The sequence below is a fragment of the Dreissena polymorpha genome, chromosome 9 (genome assembly GCF_020536995.1).
Source record: "Dreissena polymorpha isolate Duluth1 chromosome 9, UMN_Dpol_1.0, whole genome shotgun sequence".
NCBI lineage: Eukaryota > Metazoa > Mollusca > Bivalvia > Myida > Dreissenidae > Dreissena > Dreissena polymorpha.
Genome location: NC_068363.1, coordinates 10,802,180 through 10,816,271, shown reverse-complemented (window position 1 = coordinate 10,816,271; position 14,092 = coordinate 10,802,180). Strand labels below are relative to the sequence as shown.

General features: G+C 38.8%; 1 protein-coding gene across 10 annotated transcripts in view; it reads left to right on the top strand.

Annotated features, from left to right (window-relative positions):
* The window catches only part of LOC127844928 (cleavage and polyadenylation specificity factor subunit 1-like), a 61,572-nt gene that overhangs the window by 45,952 nt on the left and 1,528 nt on the right, over positions 1 to 14,092 (top strand). For 9 of the 10 annotated variants that reach the window (XM_052375481.1, XM_052375480.1, XM_052375486.1 and 6 more), the window contains 12 exons: positions 176 to 292; positions 1,191 to 1,281; positions 2,420 to 2,504; positions 2,879 to 3,020; positions 3,921 to 3,989; positions 5,500 to 5,583; positions 8,096 to 8,272; positions 8,770 to 8,836; positions 9,700 to 9,747; positions 10,864 to 11,022; positions 11,459 to 11,588; positions 12,238 to 12,376. In XM_052375481.1, the coding sequence (XP_052231441.1) occupies positions 176 to 292; positions 1,191 to 1,281; positions 2,420 to 2,504; positions 2,879 to 3,020; positions 3,921 to 3,989; positions 5,500 to 5,583; positions 8,096 to 8,272; positions 8,770 to 8,836; positions 9,700 to 9,747; positions 10,864 to 11,022; positions 11,459 to 11,588; positions 12,238 to 12,376 (1,308 nt within the window). Of the gene's footprint in view, positions 1 to 175; positions 293 to 1,190; positions 1,282 to 2,419; positions 2,505 to 2,878; positions 3,021 to 3,920; positions 3,990 to 5,499; positions 5,584 to 8,095; positions 8,273 to 8,769; positions 8,837 to 9,699; positions 9,748 to 10,863; positions 11,023 to 11,458; positions 11,589 to 12,237; positions 12,406 to 12,463; positions 12,493 to 13,188; positions 13,206 to 13,466; positions 13,496 to 14,092 lie in introns of all 10 variants that reach the window. The other variant, XR_008032974.1, reaches the window with a different exon arrangement.

Below are 14,092 nucleotides of genomic sequence, written 5' to 3'. Positions count from 1 at the left end.
CAAAAATTCTGGTTGCTATGGCAACAAAAAAAAATATTCTGACAATGGTGGAATTTCTGACAATGGTGGAGCGGGTAGGGGACTTTTATTGCTTTGCAATAGTCTTTTTGATAATATTTTTTTCTTTAACTGCATTAAACAAATACTTTTAATAATATATGCTGTCTTTTCACAGGGTGAGATGCGTATATCAGTGCTGCCTACCCACCTGACATATGATGCACCCTGGCCAATCAGGAAGGTACCTCTACGATGCACGCCCCATTTCCTTGTGTATCACATGGACAGCAAGGTATGTCAACAGGACTGTTCTAAATACTTTCCTGCTTAGAAGCAGTAAAAATGACAATGTGCAACCAAACATTAATCCAGAACAGCCTGTGAGTCATTTCAAGTCTGTTCAAGTTTCATGCTGTTTTCCACTCATCAGTATGATAGGGTTCGAAATAAAGTCTTGAGAACTTGAATCTTTTAAGAAATCTCTTTAATATAATTGGATTTTTTAAGTACTAATAACACATTAAATATATCTGAGTGGTAAAGGGTCAAGACAGAAAATCAGGAGAGTTCTAAGATTGCAAATAATCAGAGTTGACTGAAATAAGTTGTGTTGTATTCACACTATGCAAAATGTAAGAGGATTAGACTTCATGAGTCTTCATGCTTTAAACCAGTAATTCCAGTGTGATTTGATACCATGCAAGTTTCTTTTGAGAGACATTCGGGCAATCAGCAAAGTTTTGTGTTTATTTTTCAGGTTTTATAGTACCATCATCTTGTTGTAAAAACACATGTAAGTGATTGCATATTGCAAACAGGTTAGAAATCTGATAAAATACCACTGCCATGTAAAATGAAAGTCTTCATAATGCTTAAAACAATGGGATGTCTGAAAAATATCATTAGCCAAAAATAATTTTAGGGGCTGAAAGGGAGGTACCAGGTAGTTAAAAATGTTGAGTGTCCAAAGAAACAGTTACAAGAATATAGTTATTATGATATCATTGAATTCCCGCTTTTGCATGATATGCACACCCAGAAATTGTACCGGGTATGTATCATTCGAATAGACAAGTTTACATCAAACAGTAAACATTTCCCAATGCTAGACAAGTCAGCCATAGTTGGGAATGTCCACACTGCTGCTTTGAATATGTACCCCTTCTTGTCATGTGCCTTGTTGCTTGCAGACGTATGCTGTGGTGATGCACAATCCAGACATCTGCAACAAGCTACCTAAGACCACCTCAGAAGAGCGTGAGTTCGAGGTGTTTGAGAAAGGTATTGAAGATTCGTTACACGCCAATAGGTGCTCATATTAAAAATTGTACTTTTTAGAAGGCAAATTATGTTTTATAAATACTTATAAGGGATGTGAACCAAAACCAAAATAGGTATTTTAATATCATATTGACCTTCTGAAATTAGATTTAAATAAAATAATATTGTATTTCCCAAAGCTAAATGAATTTCTCTCAAGAACAGAACTCTTTTTTCACTTCTCATATAGTAATTTTATCAAATGTTCCTTTACATCCCTAATAATTATCCAATATTTGTTCCTTTTCATGAAAAGTCTATACGTAGGTGAGTGACTGATACTCACTGATCTTGATGTAGACAAAAAACACAAAATTAGCATTGTAAACTCACAATGCTGAAAGTATTCTCAACCTTAGAAAAGCTTTTACAATCATAGATCTTATTTAGATTACACAAGAATATATCAATAAATGTTAGAATTGAACAAAAATGTTTTTAGTCGATAAATAAACAACTCTTTGTTGTCCTAATGCGTTGCTTTTAAATCAATAAAATAACTAGCACCCTCATCTTTTCATCCCTGCACAACAGACTCCAAATTATTTACCAATAAATATTGTTAAATAATGCATTTATTGATTTTGGATTGGGAATATGACCAAAATTCGGCCCTACAGGAATGGGCAGAAAAGGCCTGATCGTCCGTCTACCATGCACATTTTGCGTGACACTTCTAGTTTGAAACGTAACTGAATTGAAACAAACTTTCACAACAACAAAAACTTTGCATTAACACAAAAAAGGCAAGCAATCAGGAACAAAAACTCCCCATTTGATAAAAAGAACGTCAAAATATTTGACTGCTTTTTGACCGATTCCAATTTGCACCTTTTCATTGTTGTTGTTGTTGTAATGCGTTAAGGGAGATAATCAAGCGACGTCTTTGCTTAATAGCAAAAAGGAGCAAAATTACCGAAAAGACACGCAAATTTCGAAAAGTCAGTCGCCGATTTCCGAATCTGAGCGATTTTCAACCGGCCAAAATCTGATTTCAAACGGCCGATTTGGCCGGTGGCCGGCTCTTATTGAGAACCCTGATCAGCCCTTTGGCTTTAAAAACATAATATGTGAACAAAGGTTTGCTTATGTGTTTCAGATGAGAGGTTTGTTTACCCGACTGCACAGAAGTTCCTGTGTCAGCTGTACAGCCCAACATCATGGGAGGTTGTACCCAATACACAGTAAGTATATGGGAGGTTGTACCCAATACACAGTAAGTATATAGAAATTGGCTTCAAGCAATTTTTGTCATGATAATTGGAATTACTTTAAGAAAAGCCTTTTTAAGGAAGTTGCTTGGGCAGTGTTATTTATATGTTTGAATGGAAATCTAATAAATCTTTTTAACACTGTTAAGGCTGATTTAACAATTGTGCAGACATGTCATGAGATAAGCTGTCTACTCATAAGTCACAAAAGTTTTCTGGGTCTCATTAGGGGACAGAGTAGCTCCTGACCAGACTGCACCACTGTGCAGGCTGGTTCGGAGCTGTGCTGACTGCATATGGTATAATACCCATTTTCACTCACATGGGGTCATATTGAATGATTGCAGGATAGAAATGGAGGAGTTCGAACATGTGACCACACTGAAGTATGTACCGCTGAAATCTGAGGAGACGGTGTCTGGCTACAAGGGGTACATCGCCATTGGGACCAGCATCTGTCTGGGCGAAGACATTCTGGGACGGGGCAGGGTTAGGGCATAATATCATTCAGGATCATGTACATCAAGCATCTATGGAAATAATAATTAAAGTTGATATAATAAGTTTAAGTGTAACCTTAAGTGTAAAGCTTTATTTTTGCATCGAAAGCCAAATGCTTATTGAAATGCTCTAAATTCCGTTTCCTGGGTAGAACCAGTATTTGGTGTCTTGGATGAGATCTAAAGAATGCTGCCACAAATTGGGATCAAACCCTTTTCTTCCTGGTTGCTAGGTGGACACCATATCCACAGCGACCTAGATAAGTTTTGGATCAAACATCTATGTAACTTATAATTGACATGACACTGATCAGATTTAAACCATCCACTCAAGTTAGCCACTGACTATATTTTAATTTACTACAGTTTACAGTGTACCAATTACTTTCCATATCCTTCAGGCAGAGAATTTATTACTTTTTTAATAGATGGAGACATTTATAATCATTAAGATTTTTATAATCATGTCTTCTCAATCAGTCAATTATTTAGAGGAAATTCTGAAATTTACCAAATCAAAGAAAAATTATGTTACTTACATGGATGTGTTGTATTCATACCTTAAAATCTTGTGACTTCTAATAGAATAAATGATTCATGATTATTTTGCATGTTATATTTATACTCAGTAATAAATTTGAGTGGACACTCACAGGAAAAAGTGCCTGCCAGCTCTGGGCGCTATAATATTTTTCAGCTGGCTAAAAATAAAATTGTGAAAAAAATTAATAATGACCCTGTACCCTGTATATATGTCGAGAACAAACCTGATTATTATTTGTATACTATTGAAATCTATTTTAAAATTGTTTATCATTTTACAGCAGGAATTAATTGAAGTCTGCCCTCCTATTTTCTTGTGAACACCATGGATTCCTATTTGTTTCAGATCATCATATTTGACATCATAGAAGTAGTCCCAGAGCCTGGCCAGCCCCTAACCAAACATAAAATCAAGGTAGGTAGGGCATTCTCACTGAATTATTTAGGCTGTGCTCTGTGAAAAAGGGGTATAATTCATTTGTGTTAAGTGTTATCCTAGATTAGCCTGTGCAGTCGGCACAAGCTAATCAGGGATGACACTTTCTGCCTAAACTTGATTTTTGCTAAGAAGAGACTTTCTTGGAATGAAAAAATATCATAAAAAAGCGGAAAGTGTCATCCCTCATCAGCTTGTGCAGACTGCACAGGCTAATCCGGGATAACACTTTACGCACATGGATTAAACCCCCTTTTCACAGAGCACGGCTCATTTACTTGATTCAGAGAATAACACAGGAGAAAATATATGTACTATACTTTTATACTTTCTTTCTTGATACGATCTTGAAAGCAAGTATATTTGTTAATGCTTGAAGGGACAGTCTTGTGTTATTTTTTCAGGTACTAGGTCTTTTATCTGACATTTTGCCAGTGATTGATATGAAAGTTGCTTGTATGGCATATGTTGCTAAACGTTATAAATTGTCCTAACAAAGTATATTGTACATCAAATTGATATGTGGTGTATAAGATTTGTAAGAATCTCATGCACCATCAAGGTCGTTTGTTTTTTTCACATGACATTGCTGAAATTTTGTGATTTTTTGTGTGGAAAAATATATACTAAAATGGTGGAGTAATGGGCAAAAAATTGCTCAACATGTCTGAAAACAAATACACTGCACTTATTTTGCAGCTCTCTAAAATTCACTATATTTTTCTTAACTCTACATACCCATTAATTGTTTCCTATATTCAATATTGTTTGTACTAGTCTTTAATGAATTTAATTCAGTGCAATAGTATGTGTCTATTCAGCTCAATTTCGATTTGGAATCCTATGTATTCATCCTATCAATTGTTTGAATTATGTATTGATTTACCTGTGTGGTGCAAAAATGGTTTTCATGCCATATGTGGCCAATGTAGCTCCAGACCAGTCTGCGTAAGCTTATTAAGCTTATTAACAAATTAGCCGTGCTCTGTAAAAAGTGGTTTTAATGCATGTGCGTAAAGTGCCGTCCAAGATTAGCTTGTGCAGTCCGCACAGGCTAATCAGGGACAACACTTGATTCCTTTATGATATTTTTCGTTTGAAAAAAGTCTTTTCTTAGCAAAAATCAAGTTTAGGTGGAAAGTATTGTCCCTGATTAGCCTGTGCTGACTGCACAGGCTAATCTTGGATGACACATTTTGCACATGCATTCAACCCCCTTTTCACAGAGCCTAGCTCAAACATTTAAGAAGATAAAAATGTGCTTTCATTTAAAAAAAATGTGAGTCACAACATTTAATTTAGGGGCTGATTATTTCGTCAAGTTTGTGAAAGTTTTCATTTGTCTTTATTCTCAAATAAAAACCATACAATATAATACAAGGATTTAATTTTTGTAAGTGCACTGATTGCATAACAATGTTAAAACCAAGTGGCACTAAATAATGTTTAAAATTATCTTGTACATATTTATTCTTGATCTATTTGACAGGTTATATATGACAAGGAACAGAAGGGTCCAGTGTCAGCTCTCACACACTGCAGTGGCTACCTAGTGTCATCTATAGGTCAGAAGGTGCGTCCAGTTTCTTCTTAATGCAGTCTTAAATTGGAGCATAACTAATTAAGGTGCACTGTGGGAAAAATGGCTTAATGCATGTGTATGAAGTGTTGTCCCAGATTAGCCTGTGTAGTGGGCACGGGATGATCAGGGACAATACTTTCTGCTTAAACTGGGTTTTTTTTTGTGAAGAAAATACTTTCTTTGAACAAAAATTACAATAAAAACCAAAAGTGTCATCCCTGAATAGCTGTGCGGATTGTTATATTTACTTTAGATATTTAATTTATGTTATTGTGTCCAGACAAAGAGTGTAGATTTTGATCCCGCCCTCTAACTTATCAATGCCTTGGAGGGTTTTTAGCTAACCTGTCACGAAGTGACATGGTGAGCTTATGTGACCGTGTGATGTCCGGCGTCCGTTGTGCGTGTGTGTGTGTGTGCGTGCGTCCGTCAACAATTTGTTTGTGTAGACAGTAGAGGTCACAGTTTTCATCCAATCTTTATGAAATTTGATCAGAATGTTTATCTTGATGAAATCTGGGTTGGGATTGTATTTGGGTCATCTGGGGTCAAAAACTAGGTCACTGGGTCAAAAACTATGTCACTTGGTCAAATAATAGAAAAACCTTGTGTAGACAATAGAGGTCGCAGTTTTCATCCAATCTTTATGAAATTTGGTCAGAATGTTTATCTTGATGAAATCTGGTTTGGGATTGTATTTGGGTCATCTGGGGTCAAAAACTAGGTCACTAGGTCAAATAATAGAAAAACCGTCAACAATTTGTTTGTGTAGACAGTAGAGGTCACAGTTTTCATCCAATCTTTATGAAATTTGTCAGAATGTTTATCTTGATGAAATCTGGGTTGGAATTGTATTTGGTCATCTGGGGTCAAAAACTAGGTCACTAGGTCAAAAACTAGGTCACTAGGTTAAATAAAAGAAAAACCTTGTGTAGACAATAGAGGTTGCAGTTTTCATCCAATCTTTATGAAATTTGGTCGGAATGTTTATCTTGCTGAAATCTGGGTTGGGATTGTATTTGGGTCATCTGGGGTCAAAAACTAGGTCACTAGGTCAAATAATAGAAAAACCTTGTGAAGACAATAGAAGTCACAGTTTTCATTCAATTTTTATGAAATTTGGTCAGAATGTTTGTCTTGATGAAATCTGGGTTGGGATTGTATTTGGGTCATATGGGGTCAAAAACAAGGTCACTAGGTCAAATAATAGAAAAACCTTGTGTAGACAATAGAGGTCACAGTTTTCATCCAATCTTTATAAAATTTGGTCAGGATGTTTATCTTGATAAAATCTGGATTGGGATTGTATTTGGGTCATCTGGGGTGAGGAACTAGGCCACTAGGTCAAATCATAGAAAAGCCTTGTGTAGACAATAGAGGTCACAGTTTTCATCAGATCTTAATTTAATATTGTCAGAATGTTTGTCTTGTTAAAATCTGTGTTGGGGTTGAATTTGGGTCATCTAGGGTCAAAAACTAGGTCACTAGGTCAAACTAAAAAAACTATTTTTGTAGGCAGTAGAGGTCACAGTTTTCATCCAAACTTAATTAAATTTGGCCAGAATGTTTATCTTGATGAAATCTGGGTTGGGATTGTATTTGGGTCATCTAGGGTAAAAAACTAGGTCACTAGGTCAAATCATAGAAAAACCTTGTGTAGACAATAGAGGTCATAGTTTTCATCAGATCTAAATTAAATATTGTCAGAATGTTTGTCTTGATAATATCTGATTTTGGATCGTATATGGGTCATCTGGGGTCAAAAATTAAGTCACCGGGCCAATTCTAGTAAAACCTTGTGTAGATAAAAGAGGTCACAGTTTTCATCACATCTGAATGACATTTTGTCAGAATGTATTAATTAATGAAATCTTTCTTGGGATTGTATAAGGGTCTGATAGAATTTAAGTTGATGTAGCAAGGTTAGTCAGGTGAGCGATTCAGGGCCATCATGGCGCTCTTGTTAATATATTACTTTGGATTATGGATTCTCATTATCAGACTATGTGTCCGGCCCATCACCATGCTCCTCAATTAAAAGTTCCAGGTCATATAACATAATGAAACTTGGAGCATTTTTGTTTCCATTTGCACATGCTTGGTGGAAATATCATGTGATATGTCACATCCACTGACAAGCCTTGTATAAATTGACATTCAAAGAAACTAGTTATTAAATATTGATAATCGTATGTGTCTTGTTCTGAAAAAACTGGGCACAATGCTTGTGTATAAAGTGTCGTCCCAGATTAGCCTGTGCAGTTCGCACAGGGACAACACTTTCCGCTTAAACTAGATTTTCGGTAAAAAGGGACTTCCTTTAAACGAAAAATACCATTAAAGCGGAAAGTGTCGTCCCTGATTAGCCTGTGCGGACTGCACAGGCTAATCTGGGACGACACTTGACGCATATGCATTATGCCCGGTTTTCACAGATTACGACTCATATATTATGTATAGAAAACTATTGATGTCACTCACCCAGTACCTTTGATCTCTGCAGATCTTCATGTGGACACTGAAGGACAATGACCTGGTGGGTATAGCGTTCATTGACACACACATCTACATCCATCAGCTTGTCACCATCAAGTGCCTCATCTTCGCAGCAGACGTACAGAAGAGCGTCACCCTCTACAGGTACCAGGATGCTGAGAGAGTCCTATCACAGGTGGCTAGGGTACGTTGCCATAGAAACACGTTCGTTCTTTTTTAAACTGTGATTTTGGTTATAAAGCTTCGAAGCAGTTGGTATGTTTACTTACAGTCTGTTATTTTGTGTGGGCAGAGAGTTCTGACTAGAATAGGTGCTTGTAAGAATTATAAGATTTACTCATCTGTTAATTATTTTACTATCAAAATGTGTGTTCATTTTGATTCAAAAGGCATTGTTATATTTACTGGTATGTTAACAGTTAGTAGGGTTGATTGGGTTTTATCACAAAGTCCTCTGTATGTGTTAAGTAAATAATAATGACATCAAACATGTTAATTATTAAATGCACGTGCACTTTTTTTTTAAACAGTATTTTTTCCAATATCTGTGTTTTCAATTGAAAATCACTTTTCAAAATTATTTCATTCATTGAAATAAAATTATATGCTGTAACTTTTAGATGCATTTTTAATATACGTTTAAGATATTGTTTTATTGTACTATACATATTTTATTGACAGGATGTAAAACCCATGGAGATCTACACTCTTGATTTCTTTATTGATGGAACCCAACTCTCCTTCGTGGGTAAGTACGGTAGCCTCCATGATATCATACATGTGGATAAGTTGATTTCTTTATTGATGGAACCCAACTCTCCTTCTTGGGTAAGTACGGTAGCGTCCATGATATCATACATGTGGATAAGTTGATTTCTTTATTGATGGAACCCAACTCTCCTTTGTGGGTAAGTACGGTAGCCTCCATGATATCATACATGTGGATAAGTTGATTTCTTTATTGATGGAACCCAACTCTCCTTTGTGGGTTAGTACGGTAGCCTCCATGATATCATACATGTGGATAAGTTGATTTCTTTATTGATGGAACCCAACTCTCCTTCTTGGGTAAGTACGGTAGCCTCCATGATTTCGTACATGTGGATAAGTTTGCAAGATATGAGTGGTATTATGAGAATTCTGGGCTTAAAGCATGTCTGTTAGGTGTGCAGTCTGCACAGGCTAATCAGTGACGACACTTTTTGCTTTTATAGAAGGTGTTGTCCCTGATTAACCTGTGTAGTCTGCACAGACTAACATGGGATGACACTTTATGCACATTCATTAAGTACAGTTTTCCCAGAATGGTGCTCCTATCAAGCATGCATCAACAAGTCTATAGAGGGCTCTAAGATGCAGGCAATGTCAGGGCATTTAAGCCATTGTGCATGTTATTAGAAAAGTGAGCTAAAATCCTTAGCTTGATGTATAATTTTTTTCTCACATTCAGTAGACCATTTTTGCTTTTTCCTCTTCCAACTGACATTGTTCTTTGTATTTTTTACCTGTAGTTACTATTTGACACATATTTATATTCCATTATTGTTTGCCTAGCCTAATGTTTGATGTGATTTTTAATACTTACCACTTTATGTTTGTATGTGTTTTCAGTAACAGACAAGTTGAAGAACATCATTATCTACCAGTATCAGCCAGAAAGTGAGTGCTTACATTCATTCTTCAGAACAGGCCATTGCAGTGAATTTTGATATTTAATGATTCATCATAATAATAAATGAAGGCCATGTGCTCAAACAAAGTTGTGCATGTTTTTGCCCTGAAGTGCTGCTTACTTTAATTTGTTAGTATGAAAAGTGAAAATAATAATACAATGGCCTGGGGTATCACCAACCCTGACTACCCAATGTGCGTCTATGCCCCTCTTCTAAAGCCAAATCCTGGGAAATAACATAATACGTAATTGTGTAAATAATATACAAAAATACTTTGATATTTAAATGAGCCATGCCACATGGGCCAGTCAAAAAAAAAAAAAAAAAAAGTATATGTAAGAAAAAGGAAAAGGGCACCAACGCAATTCTACTACCGGGCATGAATTCCAAGGCACTGCTACACAATTCATATGTTTATCACCAAAAACTCTGCACAGATTACAGCAAAATAAATTATATTTCCAACGGTACCTGTGTCAATCCATTCGATGCAGTATTAAACTGTCCACATGACCTCAAACAAGGGAAATTGTCCAAAATTAGCTAAGCCTGTCCACTTGTGTTTACACTGGAGGAGTCCTGTTAGGCACGTAATAAGCGAATCCCCGATAAATTGTCTATGTCTCCATATAAAACACATCCAAGGAACACTATCCACGTCAATAACTAGCTCGGTCTCCGAATATTAGCCAAGAAATCAACTCGTTTTCACACACAATAATTTTAAACATCAAAAGCAGCCATTTGCCGGTGTCAATGTCACCGCATCGCGCAGCTTTTGGAACGCGTTATTTGATTGGTTGAAATTGTAAAAAGTTAAACAATTTACATTGACACCTGCAAATGGCTGCTTTTGACGTTTAGAATTATTGTGTGTGAAAATGAGGCTAATAAGGGATAACACTTTCCACTTTTATATAATGTTTGGTTTGAAGGAAGTCTCTTCTGAATAAAAAATAAAGTTCAGGTGGAAAGTGTTGTTTCTGATTAGCCTGTGCAGACTGCACAGGCTGAACAAGGATGACACTTTAGACACATATGTAAAGCCATGTTTTGCCAGAGCTTGGCTCTAATATTCCAACCATGTTGATGTAATCTTAAGCTCGAGAGAGTCACGGTGGCACGCGACTGGTGCGGCGCGCTGACATGAACGCAGGCTCACACATCCACACAATGTTCCGAGTACGGTGCAAGCTCAGTGACCCGTCCACAGAGAAGAAACTTAGCGGGCCTGTGGAGCGACGTCATGTCACTTACTTTGGTAAATAGGCTTTCCATGTTGTACTCAAATTCACGATTTATCTCATGGAATATTTTTTGCACAATTAGTAATGAAGCTGATGGCTGTGTTCCAGTATGGTTTGTTAGGAAAATTGTACATTTATATCAGTTGTTTAGATTTCATAATGATGTGCAATTATTAGGTTCAATACACATCAAAAAACAAACCTATTATTCTAAGAAGGGTTTATAACAAAAAAATCAATATTATCTTACCGCAGATATTTATATTTTTTATCAATGTCTTATCAAAATGCATGGCTTTGTAATTGTTTTAAATGAATAATAATTTGATCTTCCAGCAGAATGCCTGTTGTTTAACATTTATGATTGATACAAATGTAATTTGTGAAAAAACATTGGATTCCAATCTGTGGTCCTCACCTACTTATACCAGATAATGTTTCATTTTTCAGCCACTCTAGACGGCAGCATAGGTTACTTACTACCAATTCAGGAGAAGGTGTACCGTAGGCTGCTCATGTTGCAGAACGCTCTCAGCATACAGATTCCCCACAATGCAGGGCTAAACCCAAAAGCCTACAGGTAATTCATGCCTGTACCTGCCATCTTGCACCCATACATAATGTGCTTACCCTGGTGTTAGGGTGCAATAAGTCAACTAACATTAGCCTAAGTCTAATCCACAAGATAGTTATCTAGTTCACATAATTTAATAATTGGTTACCACAAGTTAGTATGTTGATTCCGCAAATTAATAATTGTCATAAATAAAAACATGCATATCTCATATATACGCCAACATAATAATATAAACAATAATAATAATAATGCAAATAACTCAATAATATTTACTTGTTTAGACATTTTTAATCAGCCAAAACATGAAAGAGCAAAAAAATGTTGGTATTTTAAGATTTAAATTTATTTAGTTCAGATTACACTGGAGCTGTCTGGAGATGAGTCCAGATTTATAAATGAGCTGCGCTCTGGGAAAATGGGGCTTAATGCATGTGCTTAGTGTCACCTTAAATTAGCCTGTGCTGTTTGCACAGGCTTATCTAGGACAACACTTTCTGTTTAATGTCCTGTTTGGTTTAAAGGAAGTCTCATCTAAACAAAACATACAGTTTAGGCGGAAAGTGCCTTTCCTGATCAGCCTGTGCAGCTAATTTAAGGTGACATTTACCATTGGTTAATCTGGGACGTTACTTTACGCACATGCATTCTATAGGGCAGTGCAGACCGACTCCAGTGACCTGGTGAACGCCCACAAGAACATACTGGATGGGGAGCTGCTCTGGAAGTTCCTGCACCTGAGTATCCTGGAGAAGAATGAGACAGCCAAGCGTATCGGCACCAGTGTGGACCAGGTAAGCGTATCGGCACCAGCGTGGACCAGGTAAGCATATCGGCACCAGTGTGGACCAGGTAAGCGTATCGGCACCAGCGTGGACCAGGTAAGCGTATCGGCACCAGTGTGGACCAGGTAAGAGTATCGGCACCAGTGTGGACCAGGTAAGCGTATCGGCACCAGTGTGGACCAGGTAAGCGTATCGGCACCAGTGTGGACCAGGTAAGCATATCGGCACCAGTGTGGACCAGGTACGCGTATCGGCACCAGTGTGGACCAGGTAAGCGTATCGGCACCAGTGTGGACCAGGTAAGCGTATCGGCACCAGTGTAGACAAGGTAAGCGTATCGGCACCAGTGTGGACCAGGTAAGCGTATCTGCACCAGTGTGGACCAGGTAAGCCTATCGGCACCAGTGTGGACCAGGTAAGCGTATCGGCACCAGTGTGGACCAGGTAAGCGTATCTGCACCAGTGTGGACCAGGTAAGCCTATCGGCACCAGTGTGGACCAGGTAAGCGTATCGGCACCAGTGTGGACCAGGTAAGCGTATCGGCACCAGCGTGGACCAGGTAAGCGTATAGACACCAGCGTGGACCAGGTTAGCATATCTGCAATAGCGTGGACCAGGTAAGCGTATCGGCACCAGTGTGGACCAGGTAAGCGTATCGGCACCAGTGTGGACCAGGTAAGCGTATCGGCACCAGCGTGGACCAGGTAAGCGTATCGGCACCAGTGTGGACCAGGTAAGCGTATCGGCACCAGTGTGGACCAGGTAAGCGTATCGGCACCAGCGTGGACCAGGTAAGCGTATTGGCACCAGTGTGGACCAGGTAAGCGTATCGGCCAGGTAAGCGTATCGGCACCAGTGTGGACCAGGTAAGCGTATCGGCACAAGTGTGAACCAGGTAAGCGTATCGGCACCAGTGTGGACCAGGTAAGCGTATCGGCACCAGTGTGGACCAGGTAAGCGTATCGGCACCAGTGTGGACCAGGTAAGCGTATCGGCACCAGTGTGGACCAGGTAAGCCTTTCGGCACCAGTGTGAACCAGGTAAGTGTATCGGCACCAGTGTGGACCAGGTAAGCGTATCGGCACCAGCGTGGACCAGGTTAGCGTATCGGCACCAGCGTGGACCAGGTAAGCGTATCGGCACCAGTGTGGACCAGGTAAGCGTATCGGCACTAGTGTGGACCAGGTAAGCGTATCGGCACCAGTGTGGACCAGGTAAGCGTATCGGCACCAGTGTGGACCAGGTAAGCGTATCGGCACCAGTGTGGACCAGGTAAGCGTATCGGCACCAGTGTGGACCAGGTACGCGTATCGGCACCAGTGTGGACCAGGTAAGCGTATCGGCACCAGGGTGGACCAGGTAAGCGTATCTGCACCAGTGTGGACCAGGTAAGCGTATCGGCACCAGTTTGGACCAGGTAAGCGTATCGGCACCAGTGTGGACCAGGTAAGCGTATCGGCACCAGTGAGGACCAGCCAAGCGTATCGGCACCAGCGCAGACCAGGTAAGCGTATCAGCACCAGTGTGGACCAGGTAAGCATATCGGCACCAGTGTGGACCAGGTACATAGCTGGGTTCCATGAACCCTTCAGCACTCAGATACACACTTAGACGCTTTCATAGTCTCATTGAAAATATAATTAAATGCAAGACCTTTCTATGTATATTCAAGTTTTAAAGACTTCATTTCCAACCCTCAGATACTGGTGAGCAGCAAACAGCAT